The sequence below is a fragment of the Mauremys reevesii genome, linkage group 12, assembly GCF_016161935.1.
Source record: "Mauremys reevesii isolate NIE-2019 linkage group 12, ASM1616193v1, whole genome shotgun sequence".
Taxonomy (NCBI): domain Eukaryota; kingdom Metazoa; phylum Chordata; order Testudines; family Geoemydidae; genus Mauremys; species Mauremys reevesii.
In genome coordinates, this window is record NC_052634.1 from 18,465,534 (window position 1) to 18,492,764 (window position 27,231).

Here is a 27,231-nt window from a genome sequence, read left to right on the forward strand (position 1 = left end):
GCATCTCTCTTCCTCCTGGAGTTACCTCTTGGAAGGGACAGGACTTAGATTTGCCTATTAGCTAGCTTTGGCAGCTCCCGCTTCAGAGTGCTGGCTTTTGTGGTCCTTGTCTTTCCCCATGCATTGTATCTGGAACCCTGGTTACCTAAGTCTGAGCTGTGGGTTCCACTGGTGACAAGGTTCTTAAAAGTGAGGCATTGTAATGCGTAAGCCCCTTTGTGGATCTAGCCCTTAGTTTTTAAAGAGGCTTTCTAAACTGCTGTGAAATTTGAATCTGGTTTCTGTGTAAATTCCCACGTCTGTGTGTACTCAGTAAGGGCAGGTCTACACTAAGAGCGGGGGTCGAACTAGGGTACGCAAGTTCAGCTACGTGAATAGCGTAGCTGCTGGCTAGTAGTTGTTAGTACAAACTACTCACCCCAGCAGAATCGGCGTCGCGCTGCTCCGTCGCTCGACTCACGACTTTGCCTTGTGGGTTTTGTGGTGGAGAGTCGACCGCTTCTGGAGCGCTTCTGGTTGAACTATGGCCGTCCTGATTTTCGACGAATAGAAACCGAACCAGCTCGAACTCTGGTAAATGTAGACTAGCCCTAAGTAACTGGGCAAATAAATGTTCACTTGCATATGTAAATATGGGATTTTGTGTATGTGCCTGCAACACAACTCACAATTCTAGGGTGCCTCCTCTCAGCAGTTTAGGGGATTAACTCCTTCCAGGTCTGATGCCTTTTCTTTGCACAGGGCCCCCACTCCCTTTCTCTGTCTGGGACTCAGAGTACTCCTTCATAACTCAGGCCTGTTGCAAGATCCCCTTCTGTGGTATCAAAGTCTCATTGGACAACTGTCCCAGGCAGTCTTTGGCTGGCTGGTATGGGAACCCAGGCCTACCCACTATTCCAGGATCCAGTCCAGGGACCCTATTTCCAGTAACTATGGTCTCCTTGCATCCAGACCCTGTTAAGGTTTCCCCTGGACTCTTTCCTATGTCTCTATTCCTATCTTCTGGCCTCCCCCTCTTTCCACTTTTATGAGCCCAATTTCCTTCTGTCCAGCAGGTGACTAACTCAGTAGCCCCAAACAAACCTCTCTTTTCCCAGGGAGAAACTACAGACTACTTTCCTTAAAGCCCCTTTACTGCCAACTGTTTGGCTTTATAAGAGCCCCACCTATTCCCTCTCTGCTGGGCTGGATCTTCATTTAGCCTTTCAATCCCTGGCTCTTCATCCAAAACAAGTTAATTGACAACATTTAATCTGCTCTGTGTTGTTTGAGGGGGACACCCTGTCACAGTGCAGACTATTAGCCAAGTATTAGGTACAATTATGAGGGACCTTTGAAAATTTACTACACCTGCTACACAATTACTTTGTGTAGCAGATACAATGGACTCTGATACAGATGAGTTAATCAAGATACTGTCACTTCAGACTCAGTAACAAGTGATGGATTTGGCTTAAGAGTTTAGAGCATAGATACATGGAGATGGAGATGTGAATATTCCTGATTCATGCTAAGGCTCAGACTGGCATTTCAGCTCAGCTATTTATGACTCTATGGACAGTTTCACCTTCCACTGAGACTCCTACTATAGAATCATAGAAGATTAGGGTTGGAAGAGACCTCAGGAGGTCCATCTATGCTGTCTTAGCAGTTGGTAAAACAAATCCATGGCGCCAAAGAACTAAAAGAGGTAAAGAGCATAAAGCAGTTTCTTTTCCAAAGTTTAGATTTGATTGTTTGAGGGGGTAAGGACCCCAGCCATAAGAATCTGAATTCAAAGCTGGTGTAAGGCAGCTGCTTCTCCAAGAAGTGCGACAACTTTTAATTAAATGAAAGTTTATTTCAGTATTTCAAAATTAGTCCCATAGTGTGATATGTTTTGGGAAGCTGGACCAAAAATACATAGGGTGTGGTGAAGGACTGTCTTCATTATGTCAGGTGGCAAAGAGAGAAAATAGCAGCACCTGCCTTCACTTTTGCATTCAATGATTACTAGGACTAGAAGCCAACAGCAAAGGAATAGTTTTTGCTTATGTTTAATCCAGGTTAATGCTATACATTTTTAAATACATGTTTTGAAGTTTATCATGCAGTCCCTGTGATGGAATGACTCTGGCCTTGTTGTCTTGTGTTCCACTGCGGGTCCAAAGGCAGATTAGGTAGGGCAGAGCACTGGAAGAGAGAAAAATGCGATAGTTCAGGACCTGGTTGCTCTAGTATGAGGCACGAAAATATTTCACCTCTTAGAGATGTAGTGACTGAGAACACTGGCAGACAAGCGCACTGTTTCTAACACAAACATTGCAGATGGTTATCACTAGCCTGGACTGTCCCTGCAATGGTTCAATATCTCCACACTACAATTCTGGGCTTTGTACAATTATGGCACTGGATCCCCACACAGCTGAAAAAAGAAACTATATGCTTCGCCCAGTCATCTCTGCTTGTGCTGTCTTGATGTAGCAAATAAGGAAAGAAAGGGAAGGGGTATAACCAGAGAGCAGCCCACAGCTGGTACTGGTCCGATAGGTACTATTACCAGCTGGTGGGGTTTAGAGTAGCCCCTAGAGTAGCCACATGGTGAGGCTCTGACTGGTGGTCAGAGAATCAGGGAGCCATAATCAGCTTCACAACATTGCCCCCATTTCTTCTGTGCCCAGCTGAAACTGGGCACAGAAGAGATGCTAGTCTCTAGTATTAGACTATACTAGTGCATTACATGCAAAACAATACATGAAAAGAACATTAAGGTTGCAAAGTCAGTCAGAAGATAGGCCATGCCAGAATTAAAGTGGTGGGTAGAAGTCCTGTGGAAAAAATGCATGTGATTACGAAAGTAAAGACTGTGTCATAATGCATATAGGCTGTGCAGGCAATCTTAATTCTTGCATTTCTTACCTTTTGAGTGCTTGACTTTCCAAACTAATAATGTTATTTTAATTTTTGGTGTAATTATCTAGTTTTTAAAAAAGGCAAACTGAAAAACCAGAAATTCTATCATGTAGCATCATATGGACATTAACATGGGTCATTAGCAGGACTGGAACCTTTAAATCCACTGCACAGAGCTCTGATGAGCTAATGGAGTAACTAACAGAATTACTAGTCTGTAATCCTCTGCATGGACCAGCTCTTGAGGGGGATGTGGGACACTTTGCCAGTGGGTTTCACTGATATTTGCTGAGAGCAGAGAAATGGAGAGACTCAGGAAGCTTGGATTCCATTCCAGGCTCTGAAGGGGAATGTTCTCTAATGGGCAGACTGTTCTGTCCATTTTCCCCAAGCTTAAGGACTTCTGCCTCTTCGCCTCCAACTCACCCCATCCAAATCCCATCTCTTTCCCACTCCTGGCTCTTTGTCCCAGTCCTATTCCCGTCACCTAGTCAGTCTCAGTCTCCACTCCTCCGGATTCTCATCCCAGCTTCACTCTTCTTGCCTGGCCAGTCCTAGTCTCCTGCTTTGGACTCCCTGTCCCAATCTTCTCCTCTCCATTCCAGTGTTCACCCCATTCTTCCAGTTCCAATCTCTTTGCCCAGCCAGTCCAAGTTCCCCTCCCAGCTCCTCCTCTGAAGCATTTCTCTCCCTGCCCCACCTCCAGTCACCCCCACATTCACATTCCCCAGCCCCACTGGCTCCCGGTCTCAGTCTCCCTCCCAATGTTCTTTTTCCGTTGTTTGTGTCCCTTCCTATCTCTTTGCTGAGCAAATCCCAATTCTCCCCCCACAACCTGGCTCCTTGTCAGATCCGCCTCCTCCTCTGTTCCACAGGTTCCCAGTCCCAGTCTCCTTTTTACAGTCCTCCCTTCCCCTTCCTATTTTCTCATCCTATTTCAGTTTCCCAACAACCCACTGGTTCCTAGGCCTTGCCCAATTTCTCTCTCTGGCTCCCAGTCTCCCTTTCCAATCATTCCCAATGTCCTCTGTGTCTCTGATCTTAGTCCCAGTCTTCTTGCCCAGCTAGTCTCAGTTTCCCCATAACTCCCAGTCCCAGCTTCTCTTTGGCTCCCTTCCAATCTCTAGTTCCAGTCTCCTTTCACTCCACCCCAGCTCCTTGTTCCACTCTACACCCCCACACCCACCAGGTCTGGCTCCTGTCCTTGCTGCTTTTGATTCAGGCAGCTTCCACATTGCCTCGGCATCAGCAGGCAGGGCATTGACAGCATACGAGAGACAGTCTGCATACATAAGAGCATAAGAATGGCCATACTGGGTCATACCAATGGTCCATCTACCCCAGTACCCTGTGTTCTGACAGTGGCCAATACCAGATGCTTCAGAGCAGGGCAATTATTAAGTGATCCATCCCCTGTCATCCATTCACAGCATCTAGCAGCCAGAGGCATGGGGTTGCATCCCTGACCATCTTGGATAATAGTCATTGATGGACTTATCTTCCCTGAACTTATCTAATTCTTTTTTGAACTCACTTATACTTTTGAACTTCACAACATCCCCTGGCAATGAGTTCCACAGGTTGACCATGTGTTATGTGATAGTGCTTCCTTTGGTTTGTTTTAAACCTACAGCCTATTCATTTCATTTGGTGGCCTGTCATTTGGATGTTATGTGAAGGGATAAATAAACACTTCCTTATTCACTTTCTCCAGACCATTCATTATTTGATAGACCTCTATCATATTACCCCTCATGCTGAAAAGTCCCAGTCTTTTTAATCTCTCCTCATATGGAAGCAATTTCATACCACTAATAATTTTTATTGCCCTTCTCTGTACCTTTTCCAATTCTAAATGATCTTTTTTGAAGTGCGGGGGACAGACCAGAACTGCACAAGGGGTGGGTGTACAATGGCTTAATATAGTGGCATTATATTTTCAGTCTTATTATCTATCTCTATTCTCGTGGAGCCTAACATTCTGTTAGCTTTATTGACTGCTGCTGCACTTTTAGCAGATGTTTTCGGAGAATTATTGATGCTTTTTTTCTTGATCTGGTAACAGCTAATTCAAACCTCATCATTTTATATGTATAATTGGGATTATGTTTTGCAATGTGCATTACTTTGCATTTATCAACATTGAATTTTATCTGCTATTTTGTTGCCCAGTCATTTTGTTGTGAGATCCCTTTGTAACTCTTCACAGTCTGCTTTGGACTTAACTATCTTACCTAATTTTGTATCACCTGCAAACTTTGCCACCTCACTGTTTTCCCTTTTTTTCCAGATCATTTATGAATATGTTGAACAGCACTGGTCCCAGTACAGATCCCTAAGGGACCCCATTATTTACCTCTCGCCCCTGTAGAAACTGGCCATTTATTCCTAGCCCTTGTTTCCTGTCTTTTAACCAGTTACTGATCCATGAGTAGACCTTCCCTTTTATCTCATTACTGTTTGCTTCGCTTAAGAGCCTTAGGAGAAACTTGCAAACCACTAAAGGCACAGAAGAGAGACACTGCCTCAGAGAGTGAGGAGTTTGAGGCTAGAATCAGGGGTACTTAGCTGATTTAGAATGAGAATGACAAAATCAAAGCTCTTTTAAGACAGAATCTCCTGATGCAGTAGTAAAAATTCCAAGGTAAATAATCACAAAGAATGTGAGAGGTGATTAGTTATTTGAAACAGCAAATAACAGCTCAGAAGGGTTATATCAGCTTTCTCAGGAATAGGGGAGGAAAAATTCAAAGGCTGAGACTTTTATTGGAAGAAAGACAGAGTGCACTTCCATGGATTCAAGAAGCACCATTAATCTAAAACTGGGGTAAGTGTAGTGAAGGAAAAACCTAAATGGAAAAAAAAAATCTGGAAAAACTATCAGCCTCATCTTGATGGTAAATCTAGACAAAAGACTTAATAGGAAAAGCAGCATGATTTTAACACTTTTTAAAAATTAAATAAATAAAAAGGAGATATAGTTATCTATTGGCTAAAAGGCAGGTAAAAATGCCTGCTATTTTACTAAATAATTTGACAATTTAAATATGTTATAAAATGTTTTTGTAAATTGGTGTATTGGCATGATCCATGAACAGCAACCCCACTGTATGTGTGTGTGTCTCCATGGAACCACATGAGCCTAAATTTAAAAAAGGGCTCTATTAATTAATCCAAATTTTAAGTAAAAAAATTTAAAAGAAAGTGCAATACATTTATGGAATTAAATGCAGTTAAAAGCTTAAACAAATATTTTTCTAAAACCCTTAGGTAAAGTAATAAGTACACATATAAAATGTTTTATTGCTTCTTTATTAAGAATGTGGGTTACTAGTTAAATGTTACTGGGTTAATATGTTAATAAATATAGAATCACAGAAATGTAGGACTGGAAGGGACTTCGACAGATCATCTAGTCCAGTCCCCTGCACTGAGGCAGGAGTAAGTTGGGGTTGTCTTAACCATTTGTTTAATTGTTTTGTTTCAGTCATTCAAGAAAAACATCTTTGGCTTCTGGCTGAATTTCAGTTAAAGTGCAATTATTGACTTCAGGTTTTTTAGGCATCAACTGTTCACTGCAGTCAGCTTGTATGTCTTTCTCCTCACTTACTCACCCTGATAACCTTTTCTATATTGTTGGTTTTTATACGTTGTGTACATTCTGTGTCCTATGACCATTTTTATTTTGAGTTTTAGTTTTGTTGCAACAAAAACAAACTAATTTTGCACATAATTATATAAAAACTTGTGTTTTTCTTTGATATCAACTTTTTAAAATATTGAAGCTAAAAAGACCTGTTAATTTTTTAAAGGTTTTAATAAGTTTATAAGATACAACATTATTTTGTTATATTTTATTTTATACATTGAAAGCATCTTTGATTTTAAGCAATCAAATCTTTTCTTTTAATAATTGGTGTTTATAGATGCAAAAGTGTATAATGTCAATTCCTCTGGCAAAAGGGATGATGCTGGCTGTGGTAATGGCTAAATCTTCCTTGGATGTGGAGTGGAACAAAAAACAGGCTGACCTATGAGCCAAAAATGCAGCTCAGGCCCTGTCAGTGCTGTTAAAACACAGGGGAAGGATTTTGAGTTGGCAGGCCTGCAGAAATGAGACACCACCATACAAAAACTTGTTGGAAGTGCAGAACCCTCACAACATCAGGGGACCCCACTGAGGATAATGCAGTTCCCCTGGGGAGAAAATGTATGAATGGCTCAAGCCTCAGATGCATTGGTGTGGACTATCCCTAAAGACCTGAAATCTGCATTTATATACATATATCATAAACTGCCTACTGGAGGGCATCAGGGAACTGAAAACACAGTGTTTCATATTCAGCAAATAGGTTGGTTGCTACAGATGAGGCAAGTCATTAAACATTATATTGAGAACTTTTTGGTATGTGCCCAAACTTAATCCAGGGTCTACAAAAAACAAGGCCAAATTAGGATATCAACAAACAGAAGGACCTTGGGTTAGGTTGCAAATTGACTATCTTGGACTATTACCTAAAACTAGTATGATTATGTTAGGACAAGTCTTTACAAGATGGGGGCTCCCCCGGGTAATAGATTTGCAACCCAGTTAGGAAGGTCCTTATAGTATTGTGGGGGGAAAAAAACAGTCTGACGGTGTACATGGTGTGCATTGATAAAGGAAAGCAGATGTGGGATAAATGGCTACACATTAATCAGGTGAAAATATTTAAAGGGGAAGCAAGATACTGCTATTATTGATATTTTACAGAATGGCTTTGTTACTAGAATACTTTTTGTCTGTGGGACTATGGATTTGGATCATGCAAACGGAACCAAATGAAACAAACAATTTGGAACTCCCAGCCACCAGACGCTGCAAACTCATCACAGACTACAACTACAAGTGGGCAACCGGATGAAACCCAAGACAACAGGAATTCCAATGCCTGCTATGTATGAACTTGGTATTAAGGAGACTCAATGTGGTCAAAGGGCTAGACAGATGCATTTGGCTACAATTACACTAGAGACACTGGTAAAATGGACTTGAAAGGACCATACGCCTACTCTGAAGGAGGAGTTACAATAATAAATATGAATAATATTTCTAAGGCACTAAATCAGTGGTTTTCAAACTGGGTCATGGAATGTAAGGCATTGGGTCACAGCAGCTCTGGTCAGAACTGCTGACAGGACCATTAAAAGTCCCATAGGCGGTGCTAGTTGCCAACCCAGAAGAATAGGGCTTCGCGTGCTGCTCCCGCCCCGAGCACTGGCTCTGCATTTAGCTGGGGGCAGGGAGGGGCATCAAAAATTTTCTTCAACTGAGTTGCCAGAAAAAAGTTTGAAAACCACTGCACTAAATGAAACCCTGGAAAAGGTTAATCAGTTAATTGGGCATAATAATGATGAGGCTGAAAACCATACTTTGGCTAAGGAGGGAATGTGTGGGGCAAGGGTATGTGTGACGGTGTACCCCATAAGGCTTCATGGGAATATGCTTATGAATGTATATATTATATAACTGGAATATGTTTTATGCTGCATATGCCATGTAACATATCTATGTAAAGGTTATGATCTAGAGAATACATTCCTCCTATTTGTATGCATGTACCATTTTTGTACTTGAAATTAGGAATACTGGCTGTATACTTGCTTGATAGCCTTAGTAAAGCATTTGGTCAGCTTCTTGAGAAAGGAATGTGTAAATTAAGTGCCCAATCAAGAACCACTTAAGCCAACAGTGAACTCGAAGATGCCAACCCACATCAGAGCTTTCCCAGGAATGTGGCTTGGCTGGTAAGAAACTCGGTCATGCATGGACATGTGACTTGCCCATGTGACTCCAAAACTCCAACTTGGAGCTGGACTTTGCATAGGAGAGAGGAAGGGGTCCCCCACCCACAAGAAAAAGTCTATTTAAGCCTGTAAGAGACCCCTCCATTTTGTCTTCAGCTGGCCTCTCCACCCCCAAGGATGCCTGAAAGAGACAAAGGACAGTAACTACAGGTGGAGAGTGATTGCTGGACCCAGACTAGAAGGAGACTAGTCTTACAGAAGCTTACTGGAACTGGTGAGGTTTTATCTGTATACAGTTTTCTTAGACATAGACTTGTGTGTTCTATTTTATTTTACTTGGTAATTCACTTTGTTCTGTCTGTCACTACTTGGAACCACTTAAATCCTACTTTCTATATTTAATAAAATCACTTTTTACTTATTAATTAACCCAGAGTATGTATTAATACCTGGGGGGGGCAAACAGCTGTGCATATCTCTCTATCAGTGTTATAGAGGGCGAACAATTTATGAGTTTACCCTGTATAAGCTTTATACAGGATAAAACAGATCTATTTGGGTTTTAGACCCATTAGGAGTTGGGCATCTGAGTGTTAAAGACAGGAACACTTCTGTAAGTTGCTTTCAGTTAAGTCTGCAGCTTTGGGGCATGTGGTTCAGACCCTGGGTCTGTGCTGGAGCAGACTGGCATGTCTGGCTCAACAAGACAGGGTGCTGGAGTCCCAGGCTGGCAGGGAAAGCAGGGGCAGAAGTAGTCTTGGCACATCAGTTGGCAGTTCCCAAGGGGGTTTCTGTGATACAACCCGTCACAGTATGTACATTATAATGAGACTTAAACTTCAAGACCTGGAGGCAGGGAAAGTGCCAGATCTTGTCCCTGACAAGCAAATATTAAATTGATATAAGGACGAGACACAAGTGTTAAAGGAAGCTTATGTCTTCCTTGAGTTGGCTGTGGTAGTTATACTAACTTCTGACTGCAGCCCTCTTAGAAGGGCCATGAAAGTTTATATCTCTCTACCACTAACTAAAAAGAGAAATAGCTACAAAACCTGAATGTGTTTCCCCTTGGTGTGAGTTCTAGAGGACTCTGTCTTTAGGGAAGGACCAAGACGCCTCAGGTACTGGTAACACACTTTCATGACTGGTGGTAGGTAGCTACTGTCTATTGCTGCATGGAAATGTACATTAGATTGGTTTACCAGTGTGATGCCATCGCGGCCATGCAACCAAGCTGGGGCTTAGTAATGATGAGATGGAACCCTCAGAGAGGGCTCATCTTGTGTGCCCGGTATGGCTGAGTTCCTTGAATAGACTAGCACCACATATGTGGGAAATGGAGGTTACACAGCAAACAAAATACAATTATGGAGGGAACCTGTGTCCAATTGACTAATGGAATTGATGTTTTACCCCTGAATTGAAACCATGATTGGACAAGTCAGAGAGATCCCTGTACCTAAATTTGTAAACTTAAATTTTTAATTAACATTTTGGGTTGTAGAATGAAGTTGTATCACCTTTGGCAGAAGGAGTATAAAGTAGCTCAGTGAGAAAGACAGGCTCCTCAAGGGGGAAACTGATAAAATTGATCCTTTAGCTGCATCTGTTTTTACATATCATTTATATTATGTGATTCACATTTAACCTTTGTTGTTGCTCATTTTGTTGCTCTACTTATTACTGAATTATTCAAAATTATACTAACCAGTAAATTATACTATGGTTTCTGGTAAAGCAAACTGGTCTACAAATATGATACAGTTCTTGTCCTTAGTGAAGTAATGTATAGTCTGTAAGTAATTTGCACTAAATACTAAATAAGTGCTTTTAACTAAGTGATTACTCATTACTTTTAATTATTAAATATTATTGTGAATGATGTCTATTACTATTTACAGAACAGAAGAAATACTGTTCTTGAGTAATTAAATGATGAATGTTAAGCAACTGTAATTAATTTTTTTCTTCGTGTGCTGCTTTGCACCACATCATGACCTGCAGTATGAAGGCTGTATGATTTAATCCAAAACCCATTGAGCATAACAGCACTATGCTCCCTGGTGGACACAATGCAAGGTCTTCAAACAAACTTTTCCATGAAGCTGTTCAATGATGACTTATGCAAGATTTTTGCACCCACTTGAGTTTCTACCATTACCTGAACAGTTTTGTTTGAGTCAAGATGAAAGCTTTTTGGGCCTGGACCAGTGTAGTCATAGATCCCAAGGCCAGAAGGGACCATTATGATCCTCTAGTCTGACCACCTGTATAGCACAGGGCACAGAACCTCCCCCAAAACATCTTGATTTTAAATGTGCCAGTGATGCAGAATCCACCATGACCCTTGGTTAATTTTAACAATGAGAATAATTAACTACTGGAACAAACGTATGGCTTATTTCCAGCCTGAAATGGTCTCTGGATATGTTTGTAAAAGGCCAAGCTCACTGTTGGTCTTCAGAAAATAATAATTGTTGAGTTGGCAAAAATTGTCCTGGTGTCTAGAGCTGTCTTGATTGTTTGGAGTTTGTAAATTTTACCTTTTAAAATGTAGTCCGTTAGCAATGTAGGGACCTTCTCGTTATCCTCCTTCATTGCAAAAAGAACTGGAAAAAGAGGAAACAATCATGAGAATGACCCTTGAAAGGCAGAAGATAATTATGGCTTCAGCCACACACCAATGCCTGGCTTTCAGCCAGGGCCTAGAAATTGTTCAGTGAAACCAGGGGCCTTATACCCCCACCACAGGACACAAGGAATTGCCAGTTCAATTAATGGGAGTTTCTCATATCTATCAGGTATGTGGGTGTGGGTGTGGAAGAGGGCTATGTGTAAGCATGTATGTGCGCACATGTACGAACATGGACCCTATTGTGCTGTGAAATTGTACAAACAGTTGATACTGTGAAAATATACAGAATAAAAATTACTTAAGTTTAAGTTTCTGAGTAATAAGACAGGATGGTAATGCTGATCCTGGGGGAACAATAAGGAATAATTTGCAATGTTTTGCAGACATGATACCTTGGTCTGTGATCTCATTAGATTTTTCAATACAAGCCCTGTTGGGCTAGATTTCCAGGGCACCCTAGGGTGCTGCTGGAAGTAATGTTGAGGTAGCAAGTAGCAAGCGCCTCTCTTGGAGCCAGGTTCTGAACTCAGGTACAGTCGTATAAATCAGAGCAATTCCATGGAGATCAGTGGGATTATTCCAGATTTACACTGGTGTAATTGAGACTGTAATCCAGGGATCAGCAACCTTTGGCATGTGGCTCGCCAGGGTAAGCACTCTTGTGGGCCGGGCCAGTTTGTTTACCTGCAGCGTCCGAAGGGCAGCTCCCACTGGCCACAGTTTGCCGTTCCAGGCCAATGGGGGATGTGGGAAGTGGCACAGGATGAGGGATGTGCTGGCTGCCGCTTCCAGCATCCCCCATTGGCCTGGAGTGGCGAACCGTGGCCAGTGGGAGATGCGATCCGCCGAACCTGTGGACGCTGCAGGTAAACAAACTGGCCCGGCCCGCCAGAGCGCTTACCCTGGTGAGCCATGTGCCAAAGGTTGCCGATCCCTGCTGTAATCTGAGAACTACTATTAAAATCAGTATCCTGTAATGGTGTTAGGATCACTGGGCTGTGTAGAAGCTGACTGCTTTAAAGGAACAGTTAATAGCAAGTTCTTGACTCATTAAAGTTCAAAAGTCAAAAGAGTATAGCTGTAAACCTAGCAAATCCCACTCAATTCTAACACTTGGCTACAATAAACTCTTTTGTAGTTTAAAGTAGACATGAGATTCCTCTTCACTTTCTGTATTGCTGCTAGTCATTGTTAAATAGCTTCCACCATAGGTGCTAGAATTAAGGGTGTTGGGGTGCGGCCACACCTCTTGTCTTGAAGCGGTTTCCATCATATCCAGGGTTTACAGTTTGGTTCAATGGCTCTCAGCATCTCCACTATACAAATTGTTCCAGCCCTCCTGGCATCCACATTCTACACCAGTAGGGAATGATTCCTCTATTGTAGTAGACGTGCCAGTGCATGCTATTGTTGAGGTTGTAATGCTCCTTTCATAGCAAACATTCTTTTTAGGCTGAAGTTTTTCATGCTTGCTCTCAGCACAAAGGTGTGTGTGTGTGTGTGTGTGTGTGTGTGTGTGTGTGAGAGAGAGAGAGAGAGAGAGAGAGAAATCTGAACTGGCTCTGCTACTGATTGTTTTCCTACACCTGTGCATTGTGCACCCAGTAAATCATAGAATCATAGAATCATAGAACTTAAGATCAGAAGGGACCATTATGATCATCTAGTCTGACATCCCGCAAGATGCAGGCCACAAAAGCTGACCCACCCACTCCTGAAATAATTCTCTCCCTTGACTCAGCTGTTGAAGTCCCCAAATCCTGATTTAAAGACTTCAAGTAGCAGATAATCCTCCAGCAAGCGACCCCTGCCCCATGCTGTGGAGGAAGGCGAAAAACCTCCAGGGCCACTGCCAATCTACCCTGGAGGAAAATTCCTTCCCGATCCCAAATATGGCGATCAGCTGAACCCCGAGCATGCGGGCAAGACTCTCCAGCCAGACACTCAGGAAAAAGACTTTCAATGTCCCAACATTGACCCTCAGTACTAATTACCAGTGGTCGCACGTTATTGACCTATTGACTAAATCACGTTATCCTATCAAACCATTCCCTCCATAAACTTATCAAGCTTAATCTTAAAGCCACAGAGATCCTTCGCCCCCACTGTTTCCCTCGGTAGGCTGTTCCAGAATTTCACTCCCCTGATGGTTAGAAACCTTTGTCTAATTTCAAGCCTAAACTTCCCTACTGCCAATTTATATCCATTTGTTCTCGTGTCCACATTAGTACTGAGCTGAAATAATTCCTCTCCCTCCCTGGTATTTATCCCTCTGATATATTTAAAGAGAGCAATCATATCTCCTCTCAACCTTCTTTTGGTTAAGGAAAACAAACCGAGTTCCTCAAGTCTCCTTTCATACGACAGGCTTTCCATTCCTCGGATCATTCTAGTGGCCCTTCTTTGTACCCGTTCCAGTTTGAATTCATCCTTCTTAAACATGGGAGACCAAAACTGCACACAGTACTCCAAATGAGGTCTCTCCAACGCCTTGTATAACGGGACTAGCACCTCCTTATCTCTACTAGAAATACCTTGCCTAATGCATCCCAAGACCGCATTAGCTTTTTTAACGGCCACATCACATTGCCGACTCATAGTCATCCTGCGATCAACCAGGACTCCGAGGTCCTTCTACTCTTCCTTTACTTCCAACTGGTGCGTCCCCAGCTTATAACTAAAATTCCTGTTAGTCATCCCTAAATGCATAAACTTACACTTCTCACTACTGAATTTCATCCTATTACTAATACTCCAGTTTACAAGGTCATCCAAATCTCCCTGGAGGATATCCCGATCCTTCTCCGAATTGGCAATACCTCCCAACTTCGTGTCATCCGCAAACTTTATCAGCCCACTCCTACTTTTGGTTCCAAGGTCAGTGATAAATAGATTAAATAAGATTGGACCCAAAACCGAACCTTGAGGAACTCCACTGGTAACCTCCCTCCAACCCGACAGATCACCTTTCAATACGACCCGCTGCAGTCTCCCCTTTAACCAGTTCCTTATCCACCTCTGGATTTTCATTTCGATCCCCATCTTTTCCAATTTAACCAGTAATTCTTCATGCGGTATCGTATCAAATGCCTTACTGAAATCAAGATATATTAGATCCACCGCATTTCCCTTGTCTAAAAAATCTGTCACCTTCTCAAAGAAGGAGATCAGGTTGGTTTGGCACGATCTACCTTTCGTAAAACCATGTTGTAATTTGTCCCAATTGCCATTGACCTCAAGGTCCGTAACTACTCTCTCCTTTAATATTTTTTCCATGACTTTACATACTACAGATGTTAAACTAACAGGCCTGTAGTTACCCGGGTCACTTTTTTTCCCCTTCTTGAAAATAGGAACTATATTAGCTAATCTCCAGTCAAACGGTACAACCCCCGAGTTTAGAGATTCGTTAAAAATTATCGCTAACGGGCTTGCAATTTCACTCGCCAATTCCTTTAATATTCTAGGATGAAGATTATCCGGGCCGCCTGATTTACTACCATTAAGCTGTTCAAGTCTGGCTTCTACCTCGGATACTGTAATTTCCAACCCCGCACCTTCATTCCCATCAGTCACTCTGCCACTATTCCTAAGCCCTTCATTAGCCTCATTAAAGACCGAGGCAAAATATTAGTTTAGATATTGTGCCATGCCTAGCTTATCCTTAATCTCCACTCCATTTACAGTTTTAAGCGGTCCCACTTCTTCTTTCTTGGTTTTCTTCCTATTTATATGGCTAAAAAACCTTTTACTATTGGTTTTAATTCCCTTCGCAAGGTCCATCTCCACCCGGCTTTTGGCCTTTCTCACTGCATCCCTACACCCTCTGACCTCAATAAGGTAGGTTTCTGTGCTGATCCCTGTGTGAAAAGATTCTATTATATTGTTATTTCATCCTCTCTTGTCCTGCCCATGTGTCTGCTTCATCTATCCATTACATCTTGTCTAGAGCTGGGTTAATAACTTTTTTTTTGGCTTACTGGCAGTTCCAAATTTAAAAAAATAAAGGTTTGGTCCAAACCAAATAGTCACTGGTTAGGGAGCCCCAGAAATAGGTGGCATTTTTGGAGAGTACCACCATTTATTCTTTTATTCAGCTGGGAAGGACTCAAGCCTGAGGTGCCTAACAAAACCCAGCAGGGCAACTGATCTCCAAAGGAATCCAGACATAAGGAGCCAGGTGAGGCTCCCAAGTGTGAGAAGCCCAGAGGAGTCCATTGGCAAATCTGAATGCCAATGAGGGGAGCTGAGCCCAAGGAATCCATCGGCTCCATTCATAGGGAGTCTGAGGAGGCCAGAGAGGAGACCTGATCATATTTTTAACATCTATACAGCCAGGGGTGGCTCTAGGCACCAGCTAAACAAGCAGGTGCCTAGGGCGGCAAAATGTAGGGGGCGGCGTAAGGCTGGGGCCCCAGCTCATCTGCGAGCCGAGGAGCGGCCCGACCTCTGCAGCTGGGGCAGGGCTGCGCTACCGGCTCTCGCTTAGGAGGGTGGAGGGGTGGCCGCTGACCACTGACTGCGGGAGAGCAGCGTGAACAAGCCGAGCAGGAGCAGCCCGTCCTCTGCAGCTGGGGCAGGGCCACGCTACCGGCTCCGCTTGGGGGAGAGGGATGGCCCCTGACCGCGGAAGAGCGGCGGGACCCGGTAGCGTGGCCCTGCCTGGCTGCAGAAGATGGGCCGCTCCTCCTCCGCTTGTTCGTGCCAGGGCCGCCATCCCCCCGGCGCCTCAGCATGTCCTAAACAGCGCTGCAGCCACATGGCTCCGGGGGGGCTGAACTCCGCCCCGCTCAGAGCCATGTGTAAGGGAGCGGGGCTGCGAGCTCCGGGCCGAGCAGCCCCTCCCCTTACCACGCGGATCTGAGCGGGGAAGAGCTTGGGCCCCTCCGGAGCCATGCGGCTGCAGTGCTATTCAGGGCCGCTTCTCGATGCGTGCGGTGAGCCGGGGGTAAGCGGCCGGGGCCGGGGGGTTGGCTAAGGGGCAGGGAGACCTGGGGACAGTCAGGGGACAGGGAAGGGGTGGTTGGATTGGTGTGGGTCTTGGGGAGGTGGTTGTCAGGGCACAAAGAGCAGGATGGGGCAGAGATTCTAAAAAGTCTCATCTCATTTCATTTGAAATGTTTAGCATGGTTTTTATTTGTTTTTTTGTTTCTCTGCTTAGTGAAACAAGAACCAAAAAAGCCTCCAAGGTTTTCAATTTGTTGTTACCCCTCTACCCCGCCTTCTTTTTCTCCCTCTTTAACTTTTTCTCTCCCCGCCCCGAGAGGGAAAAGGAGGCGAGGAGAAGGAAAGGCCAAGAGAGGAAAAGCTCAATGAAAACCATTTTTAAAGACTTTAATTTAAGTGGAAAACAAAAGTTGAATGAAACGACATTTTTCTGCACATTTTTTCTTAAATGTTGTTTTGATTGAACAAAAAAAAATCACCCAGCTTTAGTTGTAACCACACAGGCTTCTGTATGCTCCGTATGCCTAGCCTGAATGGCCCACTGGCCTGAGTTCAGTCTCATAGGGGGCACCTGCTAAACATGGCTTGCTTACCTTAACCCTCAGCTTCTCACCCAGCCTCTGTCCCAGTGCCTAGATATCTGGCTGAAACTATTACTTTTGCTGGATGGGATGAGCACATTCCTCCTCCTGACCTATAACTGAGTCACTCCTTTGGCAAAGAAGAAAAATAGTGTATTTCTGCTCTTCAGATTAACCACAAGATATTTCTACATTATTTTAGCCAAGTATGTGCTTGGCCTGCCTTCTATGGCTCAGTCATGTGCAGGTAGGGAAATAGTGGGTGAAAAACTGGTTGAAGGACAGTAATCAAGGAATGGTTATCAATGATACACTTTCAAACTGGGGAAATGTGTCCAGCAGTCCCACAGGGGTCCAGCACTATTCAATATTTTCATAAATCAATTGGATAATGGAGTCAAAAGGTCACTTAGGCAATTTGCAGATGACACCAGGCTGGGAGGGGTTGAAAGCACTTTAGAGGACAGGATTAGAATTTGAAATGCCCTTGATAAATTGGAGGATTGGTCTGAAATCAGCAGATGAAATTCAATAAAAACAAGTGCAAAGTACTACACTTAGGAATGAAAAAGCAAATGCATAACTACAAAATAGGGAATAACTAGCTAGGCAGTAGTACCGCTGGAAAGGATCTGGGGATTATAGTGAATCACAAAGTGAATGTGTCAACAATACGATGCAGCTACAAAAGAAACTAATATCGTACTAGGTTGTTATGACATATGATGCAACCTCGTGCAGTATCTCTGGGGATACATACTGTATTAAGATTATGAATGGTGTATGTATCACTGTGGGCCAGGGACTCTATGCAACTTGGGGCAGTGGAGGAGAGTGAGGGGGAATGATACCACAGCTCCTTCAGGAACTAAAAGCAGTGGATGGTGATTTAAGGTGAATCACTCAGGTTGTAAAGACCTCCAGAGAGGTACCATGCCTGGGGACGCTTGCATAAACCGGTTCAAACTAGGTTTTCCAGAGACCAACTGACTAAGAAAGGATGTTTGGCATAAAAAGTCCACATTTAAACTGACTCGGCCTTCTTTTGATTCAGCAGGCAGACAAGTCCTTCTGACCAAAGACGCAACCCTTCCAGAAGGGCTGGAAGAACTTTGGCTTACTAGGGCCCCCGTCAGATTGAGCAGTGACATCTGATAAGCTTTTAGAGTGTGTCATAAACATACAGTTAAGGGTGAATTCCTCTTTTGCCTGTAAAGGGTTAAGAAGATCACATAACCTAGCTGACACCTGACCAACAGGACGAATAAGGAGACAAGATACTTTCAAATCTGGGAGGGAGGAAAGTCTTTGTCTGTCTGTTGTGTGTGCTTCTGCCAGAGAAGATCAAGCAGGCAAGCCATCTAACTCCATTAAAATTAAAAAGTTTTGGATTTTTTTTAAGCAGAATTTTTTTATTGTTGCTTTAAACAATCAAACACAGCAAGCAGCAAATATTTGGCCACACACTTCTGAAACCCCAAATCATGTTCAGGTTTTGGCAGACTTATTTCAGCTTTTTCAATTAGAAAAACCACAACACATTTTGAAAGAAAGCAGACATTGTCTGTGATTTTTTTCTGCTTTTTAACCCCCCCCCCCCTAGTTTTCGATCCAAAAAAAGTTTTGACGGAAAATATTTGTACAACCTTTTTAATGAGCTTTAGTGCCTTTTAGCACTAGCTGATGCTGAGAACCAGTGATACCTTGTAAAGGTGACTTGAAAAGAAATTCTCAAAACTGGGTTTGTGCTGAGATGCAGAAGGTTTTTAAATGTTTATTTTTCCCAGGGCCACCGACTCCTGCCTAGGGAGTGGGGGTGGCCGCTGACCGCGGGAGAGTGGCGCAAACAAGCTGAGGAGCGGCCCATCCTCTGCAGCCGGGGCAGGGCCGCGCTACTGGCTCCGCCTTGGGGGTGGTGGCCGCTGATGGCAGAAGAGCGGCGGGAGCCAGTAGCGCGGCCCTTCCCCGGCTGCAGAGGATGGGCCGCTCCTCCTCGGCTTGTCCCCGCCGCTCTCCTACAGGCAGAGGCCACCCACCCCCCCACCCCCCCGCGGGAGCTGGTAGCGCGTCTCTGCTCCGGCTGCAGAAGACGGGCGGGACATGATGCCTGGGCGGGCCACTCCTCCTTGGCTTGCCCCTGCCTCCTCCTCCCCTCTGTGCTGCCTCCTGCCAGAGGACGGGAGAGGGGAGCAGAGCGGCAGCCCGGGCTGAGCCCAGCTCGTGCCAGGGCCAAGGCGAAGACCAAGGATGAGCGGGGCTGGGATCCAGCAGCAGCCCCAACCCCTGGCCCTGGGAGCAGTGGTGACTGGAGTTGAATCTGCTTCGGGCCAGATCTGCAGCAAGGTAAGAGTTGAGCCAGGCAGGAGGGTTTTGTTAAAATTAAATGTTAAAATTACATTAGTAGGAAATGGTTTTGTTTCACTAACTACAAATTCTCTGTTTTCATTTTTTTTAATTTTAAACAATCAAATCAAAACTACAAAGTGCAAACATGTAAAAGCAAAAAAAATTCGGGGGGGGGAGCCAAAAATTTTTTTGCTTGGGGCAGCAAAAAACCTAGAGCCGGCCCTGTATACAGCTGCCATGAGTGGCATCCAACTTAAGTTGTGTGAATCTTCATTTGTGGGCAGAGTCTGGATGAGTTCCACAACTTCCATGTTTAATTCAGCTCTTCAGTGTGATCACCTGAGTTCCACAACTTCCATGTTTAATTCAGCTCTTCAGTGCAATCACCTGATGAATTGGTTAAATGTACACCTCAGGTTAATGGTGAGCATCTGGGGAGTGGTTTGCTGTGTGCACTGAGGAAGGAATAGTTTAGGGGGATGCCTGGGGAGCTGTTTAATGTGAACATTCAGCAAAGAGCAGTTTAGGGGAGCACTCATGGAAAGATTTTAGGTGAATGCTTGGAGAGAGCACCTGGTAGAATCGTCACCCATCCGCATATTCATCGGACAGGCCGCTAAATGTGAAGCATAGCCCTGGCTTCCTCAGCATTGTTAAAGTATTGATTTTTATGAGTGTCAGGGAGAATGTATGTGAAAGACATACAAAAGTCTGGGGGCTATGAAAACAGGAGTTCAAATCTCACCACTACCACATATTATATTTCTGTGAACTTCCTGACGCTTTGAAACAAGGCTTCACACACCTCACTTAGTAGGGAGACAGGTATAATTCCCCCCATTTTACAGATTCAGTAAGGTAATTATACAAGATTACCTCTCACAGAACTGGAAGTAGAACTCAAGTCTCTTTAAGATGGCCAGTGCAAGTCTCATTCACTTAGCCATACTGCATTTCAGAATGATTGTGCCAAATCTATGTACAGTATTTGGTTATTTTGTCTGGAAGTTACATTTGAACCATTAAACCACATTCCACTCTGAGAGTCAAAAATAAAGCACAGGTATGCTGATTCTCACTCTACTGTTGTCTAGCAATTAGCATGCAACATCCTCCCTCTAGTGGTTGATTCACATAGAAGATTTAAAAAAGTGACATCTGCTACCACTTATTCCTTTACCTCAAGTAATAAAGATCCCTAATCTGAATATGAAGGTACTGAATAGAGCTGGTTAGAAGGAGGAATTTCCATCTTTGGTGAAATTCCAAAGTATTGAAATCTATTTTTGTTCTGAATCAGAACAAAAAGTCAAGTTTCAAACTCACGTAATAGACATTAAAGAAATCAATTCACAAACATTGAAATGTTTAACTTTTCTTAAATATATAATATTAGAATATTATAATGTAATATCATATATAAAGGTAAAAATCTACCATCCAGACTGGGAAATTTGAGAAGTGTGCCTGGAGCTAGAATTCAGGATGTGACGGAGTGTCTGCCGAGACTGATCAAGCCCTCGGACCTCTATTTCTTTCTACTTTGCCATGTGGGCAACAATGATACTGCCGAGAATGAGCTTGAGTGGGTCAATGCAGACTATGTGGCTCTGCGAAGGATAAAGGAGATTGAGGTGCAAGTCGTGTTCTCGTCCATCCTCCCTGTTGAAGGAAGAGGCCCAGGTAGGGACCATCAAATTGTGGAAGTAAATGCATGGTTAGACACGTGGTGTTGGAGAGAGGGCTTTGGATTCTTCAATCATGGGATGTTGTTCCAGGAAGAAGGATTGCTAGGAAGAGATGGGATCCACCTAACAAATACAGGGAAGAGCATCTTTGCAGGCAAGCTTGCTAACCTAGTGAGGAGGGCTTTAAACTAGGTACACCGATGGAGACCTAAGTCCTGAGGTAAGTGGGGAAGTGGGATACAGGAAGGAAACACAAGGAGGAGGGTGCAACAGGGGAGGCCTCCTGATTCATACTGAGAAAGCAGGGCAATCGGCTAGTTATCTTAGGTGTCTGTACATGAATGCAAGAAGCCTGGGAAACAAGCAGCAAGAATTGGAAGTCCTGGCACAGTCAAGGAACTGTGATGTGATTGGAATAACAGAGACTTGGTGGGGTAACTCACATGACTGGAGCACTGGCATGGATGGGTATAAACTGTTCAGGAAGGACAGGCAGGGGAGAAAAGGTGGAGGAGTTGCACTGTATGTAAGAGAGCAGTATAATTGCTCAGAGCTCCAGTATGAAACTGGAGAAAAGCCTGCTGAGACTCTTTGGGTTAAGTTTAGAGGCGAGAGCAACAAGGGTGGTGTGGTGGTGGGCATGTGCTTTAGACCACCAGACCAGGAGGTGGAAGTAGACGAGGCTTTCTTTGGACAACGAACAGAAGTTTCCAGATCACAGGCCCTGGTTCTCTTGGGAGACTTCAATCTCCCTGACATCTCCTGGGAGAGCAATACAGCGGTGCACAGGCAATCCAGGAAAGTTTTGGAGAGTGTTGGGAACAACTTCTGAGTGCAAGTGCTGGAGGAACCAACTAGGGCTGTGCTCTTCTTTACCTGCTGCTCACAAACAGGGAAGAATTGGTAGGGAAAGTAGAAGTGGATGGAAACCTGGGAGGCAGGGACCGTGAGTTGGTAGAATTCAAGATCCTGACACAAGGAAGAAAGAGCAGCAGAATATGGACCCTGGACTTCAGAAAAGCATAATTTGACTCCCTCAGGGAACTGATCGGCAGGATCCTCTAGGAGGCTAAGATGATGGGGAAAGGAGTCCAGTAGAGCTGACTGTATTTTTAAAAGCCTTATTGAGGATGCAGGATGGTCAGATAGATGCTTTTTGCTAACCCGGTGAAAAATCCACACAGATTTGGCCAAATTAAAAACCCAGAATGTCATCATTTGCATATGCTCAGTAGCACTTGTACAGACTTGAAGCTAAAAACTTGAAAAATTCATCTACTCTGAGCATGGTGCCCAGCTTCATAGAGCCTGCCTACCACAAAGATTCCATCTGCATTTCAGCTTGGTTCTCCAGTGTCACTCTGAAGCAGATAGGACACATAAAAATGTTCCTCTACTCTCCATTGCCCCAGGTTTTGTTCTGAAGGTTTAGAGTTCAAACCCTGCTGATGACATGTGCAATGGCTGTTACTGTTGCATATGACTGAATGTTTTAAAAAAAAATGTTATTTAGGTTGTGAAGTCAAGCACTTAAACTTTAGAAAATGCTATATCTAAGAGTATCCATGCAACTTTAATTTGCCTCCCACATGCATATGCATTATGCTACAGTCATTGATTACAAAGTCACATGTTACTTTTTCCACAGGATCCCTACCTCATTAATTTCAGAAGATGGACTGCAGGGCTGGCTCCAGGCACCAGTGGAGGAAGCATGTGTTTGGGGCGGCATATGCTAAGGGGTGGCATTCCATCCATTCTTGGGGTGGCACAGTCTGAGCGGCTTTTTTTTTGCGCTTGGGGCGGCAAAAATGCTAGAGCCGGCCCTTATGGACTGTACTCAGAAAATAAACCTGGATTATGTAAGAAGGCTCCTATCTGTAGCAGGAATCCTGTCTTATCACTCTCTGTATCAGTTCCCACCCATAAAATGGGGATAGCAATAGTGCCCTATCTTGCAGTGGTGGTGTGAAGATACATTCATCATGTTTGTGAAGCTCTGAGATACTGTTATAATGAGAACTACAGAGAAGCCCATGAAGAAATAATGGTTTTATAAGAATAATTCAAACACCATCCACTGAAAGTTACAGGGTTCCGTGGAACTAATAGATTGTGATCATGTAATTACAGGCTTTATCATTACACGTATGCTCAAGGGGCTGAATTAAGGTTGCACAAGCCTTAATTCTGGCATTTCATAACTTCAGAGAGCTTGATTTTTAAACCTGATTTCTAGGGATCCCTTGCTCTTAAATAAATACTTCTCTCTGTGGCTCTGGGCATTGCCAATGGGCTACAGAGCCTCCCACCTGTTAATCACCACTTTGATCTAGACAAGCTCGGCAAGGACTAAATGTTGTTGCTACCTAATGGATGCTTGATGGACCTATGGGAGGGGAGTCTGATGGGTCTCAACTCCAGTTCCTTCATCACAAACTCGCTACCACCTTGTACTAATTGACAGACTCAGCAGAGGCTGAGTTGCATGAGCCAGTGAGAGAGAGAGAGAGAGAGAGAGAGACACCTACAGTACTCTTATTTTGAAAAGAAAGCACCTCACTATTGATCAGGAGTGCTTTATCATAGCCAGTCAGGGAGGGATTCCCTAGGTAGCTGCTAGACCAGAAGAGCAGTTTAGGATGAGCACCTGTTATGTGGTTTAGGGTGAAAGCAGGGCAGATTATGGTACAACAAGCTGATATCATACCATGCCTAGAAGCCAGGTAACAGAATCTAAACTTTCATTTTTTAAAAAAATTATGTTTCTAATTTTCATGGTTGTACAGGAGGGGCGTAGGAGGGCCACACAGGATGTGCCTTGGGTACACACTGGCTACCTGGCCCAGAGGTTGAGTTCCTGTGCATGTTTTCTATAAAGATGTGTACATCCTTAGTGTTTCAGTTAACTGCTTTTAATTTAAATTAACATTAATAAATATGTAAAGTAATACAACAAATTTTAAAAAAATCCCCAATACAATTTCCCTATCTGGTTTAATCAGAATATAAAGTTACTTGTTAGCAACTAGATTTCTATGAATAGATTGCCCTTGCTGACCCACAGTGTAGGAATCATGTACTGTGCTTGCCAGCCACAATGCAAATGGAAAGCTATAAAGCACACTAACATTCTCTAACACTTGGAACTGACCTCTGACCTCAGTTCTGCTTTGTCGCAACATAAGCTAATTTAAATATTCTGAAGAAGAGGGGAGAATGAAAAGGGCAGTGTGGAAATGCAGCGCCAATGACAGACTATGCCCCTGAGTTCACATTCTATACTCTATTATAATAATTTTTGTACAAGGTATGTCTTGTGAGGTATCATTTAAAACTCATAATTTGCTAATCAATAATATCAGGGCAAAATGCACACAGCACTGTTATTTGTGAAGTTATAAACATAAAATGAGATCATGACTAAAGTATGTTTTCCAGAGAAGCTGGGGAGTGGCCAAACCAGTTCATCAGAGATAAAGTGCAAGTTGATCTCTCAGCCAGATGTAAACAAGGCTGAGTGGCCATTCTGTGTCAGGAAAGGGGGCAGGACAAAAATCTACATTTAGCAAAGAAACAATGGAGTTTCATTCCACACAGACTGCCTGTTGCCTTGCTTCCAGCTGGAAATGCTTCTCAAACTGGGGAGAAGACTGTAAAAAGAAGAGTCACTCCTCTCCTTGCCTATCTCATTCACTACACCTGAAGAGACAAAGGAATCAGATGTTGGCCTCTTGGGGAAGGGTCCTGACCTAAAGAGTTTGGTCCATAAGACTGCTGAAAGCATGTGGTGAGAAAACTGCTTTGAATCTAATATAGTTTGTTAAGTTAGGCACTAGTAAGCATTTTATTTTTCTTGTTACCACTTCAGACTTTAAACCTCATTACTTGTATTCACTTTAAATCTCTTTTCATTGTTAATAAATTTGTTTTACTATTTTATCTAATCTGATGTGTTCAAGTTGAAGCGTTAGGATAACTCCACTTGGTAACAAGTTGTGTGCATATTATTCCCTTAAAGGAATAAGAAACTCAATATATTTATATAGTCCAGGAGAGGGCTGGGCAGTGCCGATTGTCATTTCTGGGGGGGGAATTTGGGACTGGGAGTGTGGGGCTAGCTGGCTGCAGCACACAGACATGGCTTGGATGACTTACATGCTGGAGGCAGTTTCTGAGCAGTCTACGCTGGAGGCTACAGCAGCAAGGCAGTGTAAAGGGCACCCCAGGTTACAGGGCAGGGCTGACACAGCTACTCATTGGTCTGGCTTGCATCCTGGTATGTCACAAATGTATACAGAGAAATCCAGTCACTTCTAAGTAAACTTCCTTTCTCCTCTGTGACGTTTACTCTGCAGGTCACGCTGCAGGGACTAGCAAGCAATGGCAAACCTCGCAGGAGGACTGGAAAGATCTAATTGAACAAAGATTGAAACACTATTTCCCCCAAATTGAGCATGTGGTTAGACTTCTGATTTGGAGTAATAAAATGTGAATATATCTCTGAAGAGAATGCTGATGTTCTCCAATCATACCTTCCTAAGCAAAAATCAAGAACATAGTGACAACCAAGCTGCAAGAACATGTACCATTGACATTAGGTTTCAGAGTAGCATCCGTGTTAGTCTGTATCTGCAAAAAGAACAGGAGTACTTGTGGCACCTTAGACTAAAATTTATTAGCAGAATTAAAAGCTGACTGCAGCACAGACAGAGTATGGATGCTACTGACAAACTACCTCTTACGACCATGGACAGAAACCAAATCTCAGTAGTAACATTGCACAACCTCTCTGCCACCTTTCACAGGATTGGGCACACTGCGCTGGCAACCTGCATACAAGAGCTGGCTGGAGTGGACAGTGCAGCACTACGATGGTTTTATTAATTCCAGGATTCAGGAAGGGTCAGGGGCCAGCTGCTTCTTAGGCCTCAAAGCCCTCCTATAGAGAAAAATTATGCCTCCTCCCCAATCTTCCTTAGTATTTATGGCAGATCATCAGAAGAGACTCTCCCCCTTTGTCAGCAATACAGGTTTCATAGCCAGTATGTGTTCTGGTGCCTACAATAGCCTGGCAACTCAGAATCACAACTTCTTCTGAACCCAGCAGTGATTAAATAATGTTGATGGGATGTAAGTAATGTACTGAGAACCTAGCCAAGACATGGATTACACCATCCATCAAAGGCAGCTATTCTCAGTTTGTCAAGATAGTACAAAGTCTTGGAGTTCATTCAATACGCTTAGATAGAAACAGTGACAAGAAATACATTCTTCTATTTCTAGCATGTCAGGACATTATTCTGCTTATCTCAGAGAAAGTACTCTTCCCAGTGATCCATGAGTTTCTCACCTACAGGCTGGAGTATTGTAACTCACATTATCTGGGGCAGAAGGTGGAGACAACACACAAAAGTTCAGATTGTGCAGAGTGCAGCAGCTGCCTCATTAGCAGGAAAACCCACCAAGGACACGCCACACTGTGTTTTCTAAGTCCCAATTCAAGGAACTGGTTTTAATCTTAAGATACTCAAAGCATTGAGGGCTGGCTATAACATCCACTCCATTGAGATAGTTATGCACCTTAGAGATAATGCAGCTAACTGCATCAGGATGAAGCTCATGAGAACTGGAGATCAGATATTCATGAATGTAGAGCAACCAGCTAAAAGAGTTAAGAACTGAGCTGAAACCCAACAATTTCAGAGCATGTTGCAAGACTCTCCTCCATGCAATAACCACATATGAGGAATTAAAATAAAAAAAGATTCAGAGAGAGACAGACAGACAGAGAGAGGAGATGACAGATGTAGGAGAGTTGAAGAGAAGAGTCCACTATAGGCAACTCTATGTTAGGGGTGCGCTAATGAAATGTGCTGATGATACAAAGCTGGGAGCATCATCAATACTGAGGAGGACTGGAACATTATACAGAAAGGTTTGGATGATCTTGAAGATGGGAGTGACAGAAATGGGATGAAAGTCAGTTGTTCAAATTGCAAGGCCAGGCACTTAGGGTCTAATAATAAGAATTTTTGATACAAGCTGGATGCTCATCAGTTAGAAATGACGGAGGAGGAAAGATACCTGGGTGTGTTGGTCAGTCACAAGATAATGTGCCCACCAGTTTGATGCACCTGTGATCCTAGAATGTATCAGGTGAGGCATTTCCAGTTGAGATAAAGATATACTAACACCATTGTGCAAGGCACTGCTAAAACTTCATTTGGGCATAGTGTGTGTAATTCTGGTCACCTATCTTCAAGAAAGATTAATTCAAACAGGAATAAGAACAGAGCAGAACTACTGGGATTATCAGGGAAGGCCTAGCTTATGAGAGGAGACTGAAAGAGCT

The 27,231-nt window shown here is 43.4% G+C and overlaps 1 protein-coding gene and 1 long non-coding RNA gene across 9 annotated transcripts in view; one reads left to right on the top strand and one right to left on the bottom strand.

Moving 5' to 3' along the window:
- Nucleotides 1-1,715: 1,715 nt before the first annotated feature.
- The window catches only part of FEZ1 (fasciculation and elongation protein zeta 1), a 170,323-nt gene continuing 144,807 nt past the window's right edge, over nucleotides 1,716-27,231 (bottom strand). For 2 of the 8 annotated variants that reach the window (XM_039496127.1, XM_039496124.1), the window contains 3 exons: nucleotides 11,223-11,288; nucleotides 4,079-4,174; nucleotides 1,717-2,172 (listed from right to left, as the gene is read on the bottom strand). In XM_039496127.1, the coding sequence (XP_039352061.1) occupies nucleotides 2,156-2,172; nucleotides 4,079-4,174; nucleotides 11,223-11,288 (179 nt within the window). In that variant the 3' untranslated portion in view covers nucleotides 1,717-2,155. Of the gene's footprint in view, nucleotides 2,173-4,078; nucleotides 4,175-11,222; nucleotides 11,289-27,231 lie in introns of all 8 variants that reach the window. The other 6 variants (XM_039496129.1, XM_039496126.1, XM_039496125.1 and 3 more) reach the window with 5 other exon arrangements.
- On the top strand, nucleotides 23,483-25,345 carry LOC120375471. The gene is made up of 4 exons (XR_005586565.1): nucleotides 23,483-23,602; nucleotides 24,065-24,186; nucleotides 24,500-24,666; nucleotides 25,235-25,345. It is a non-coding gene; the product is annotated as an uncharacterized LOC120375471 (long non-coding RNA).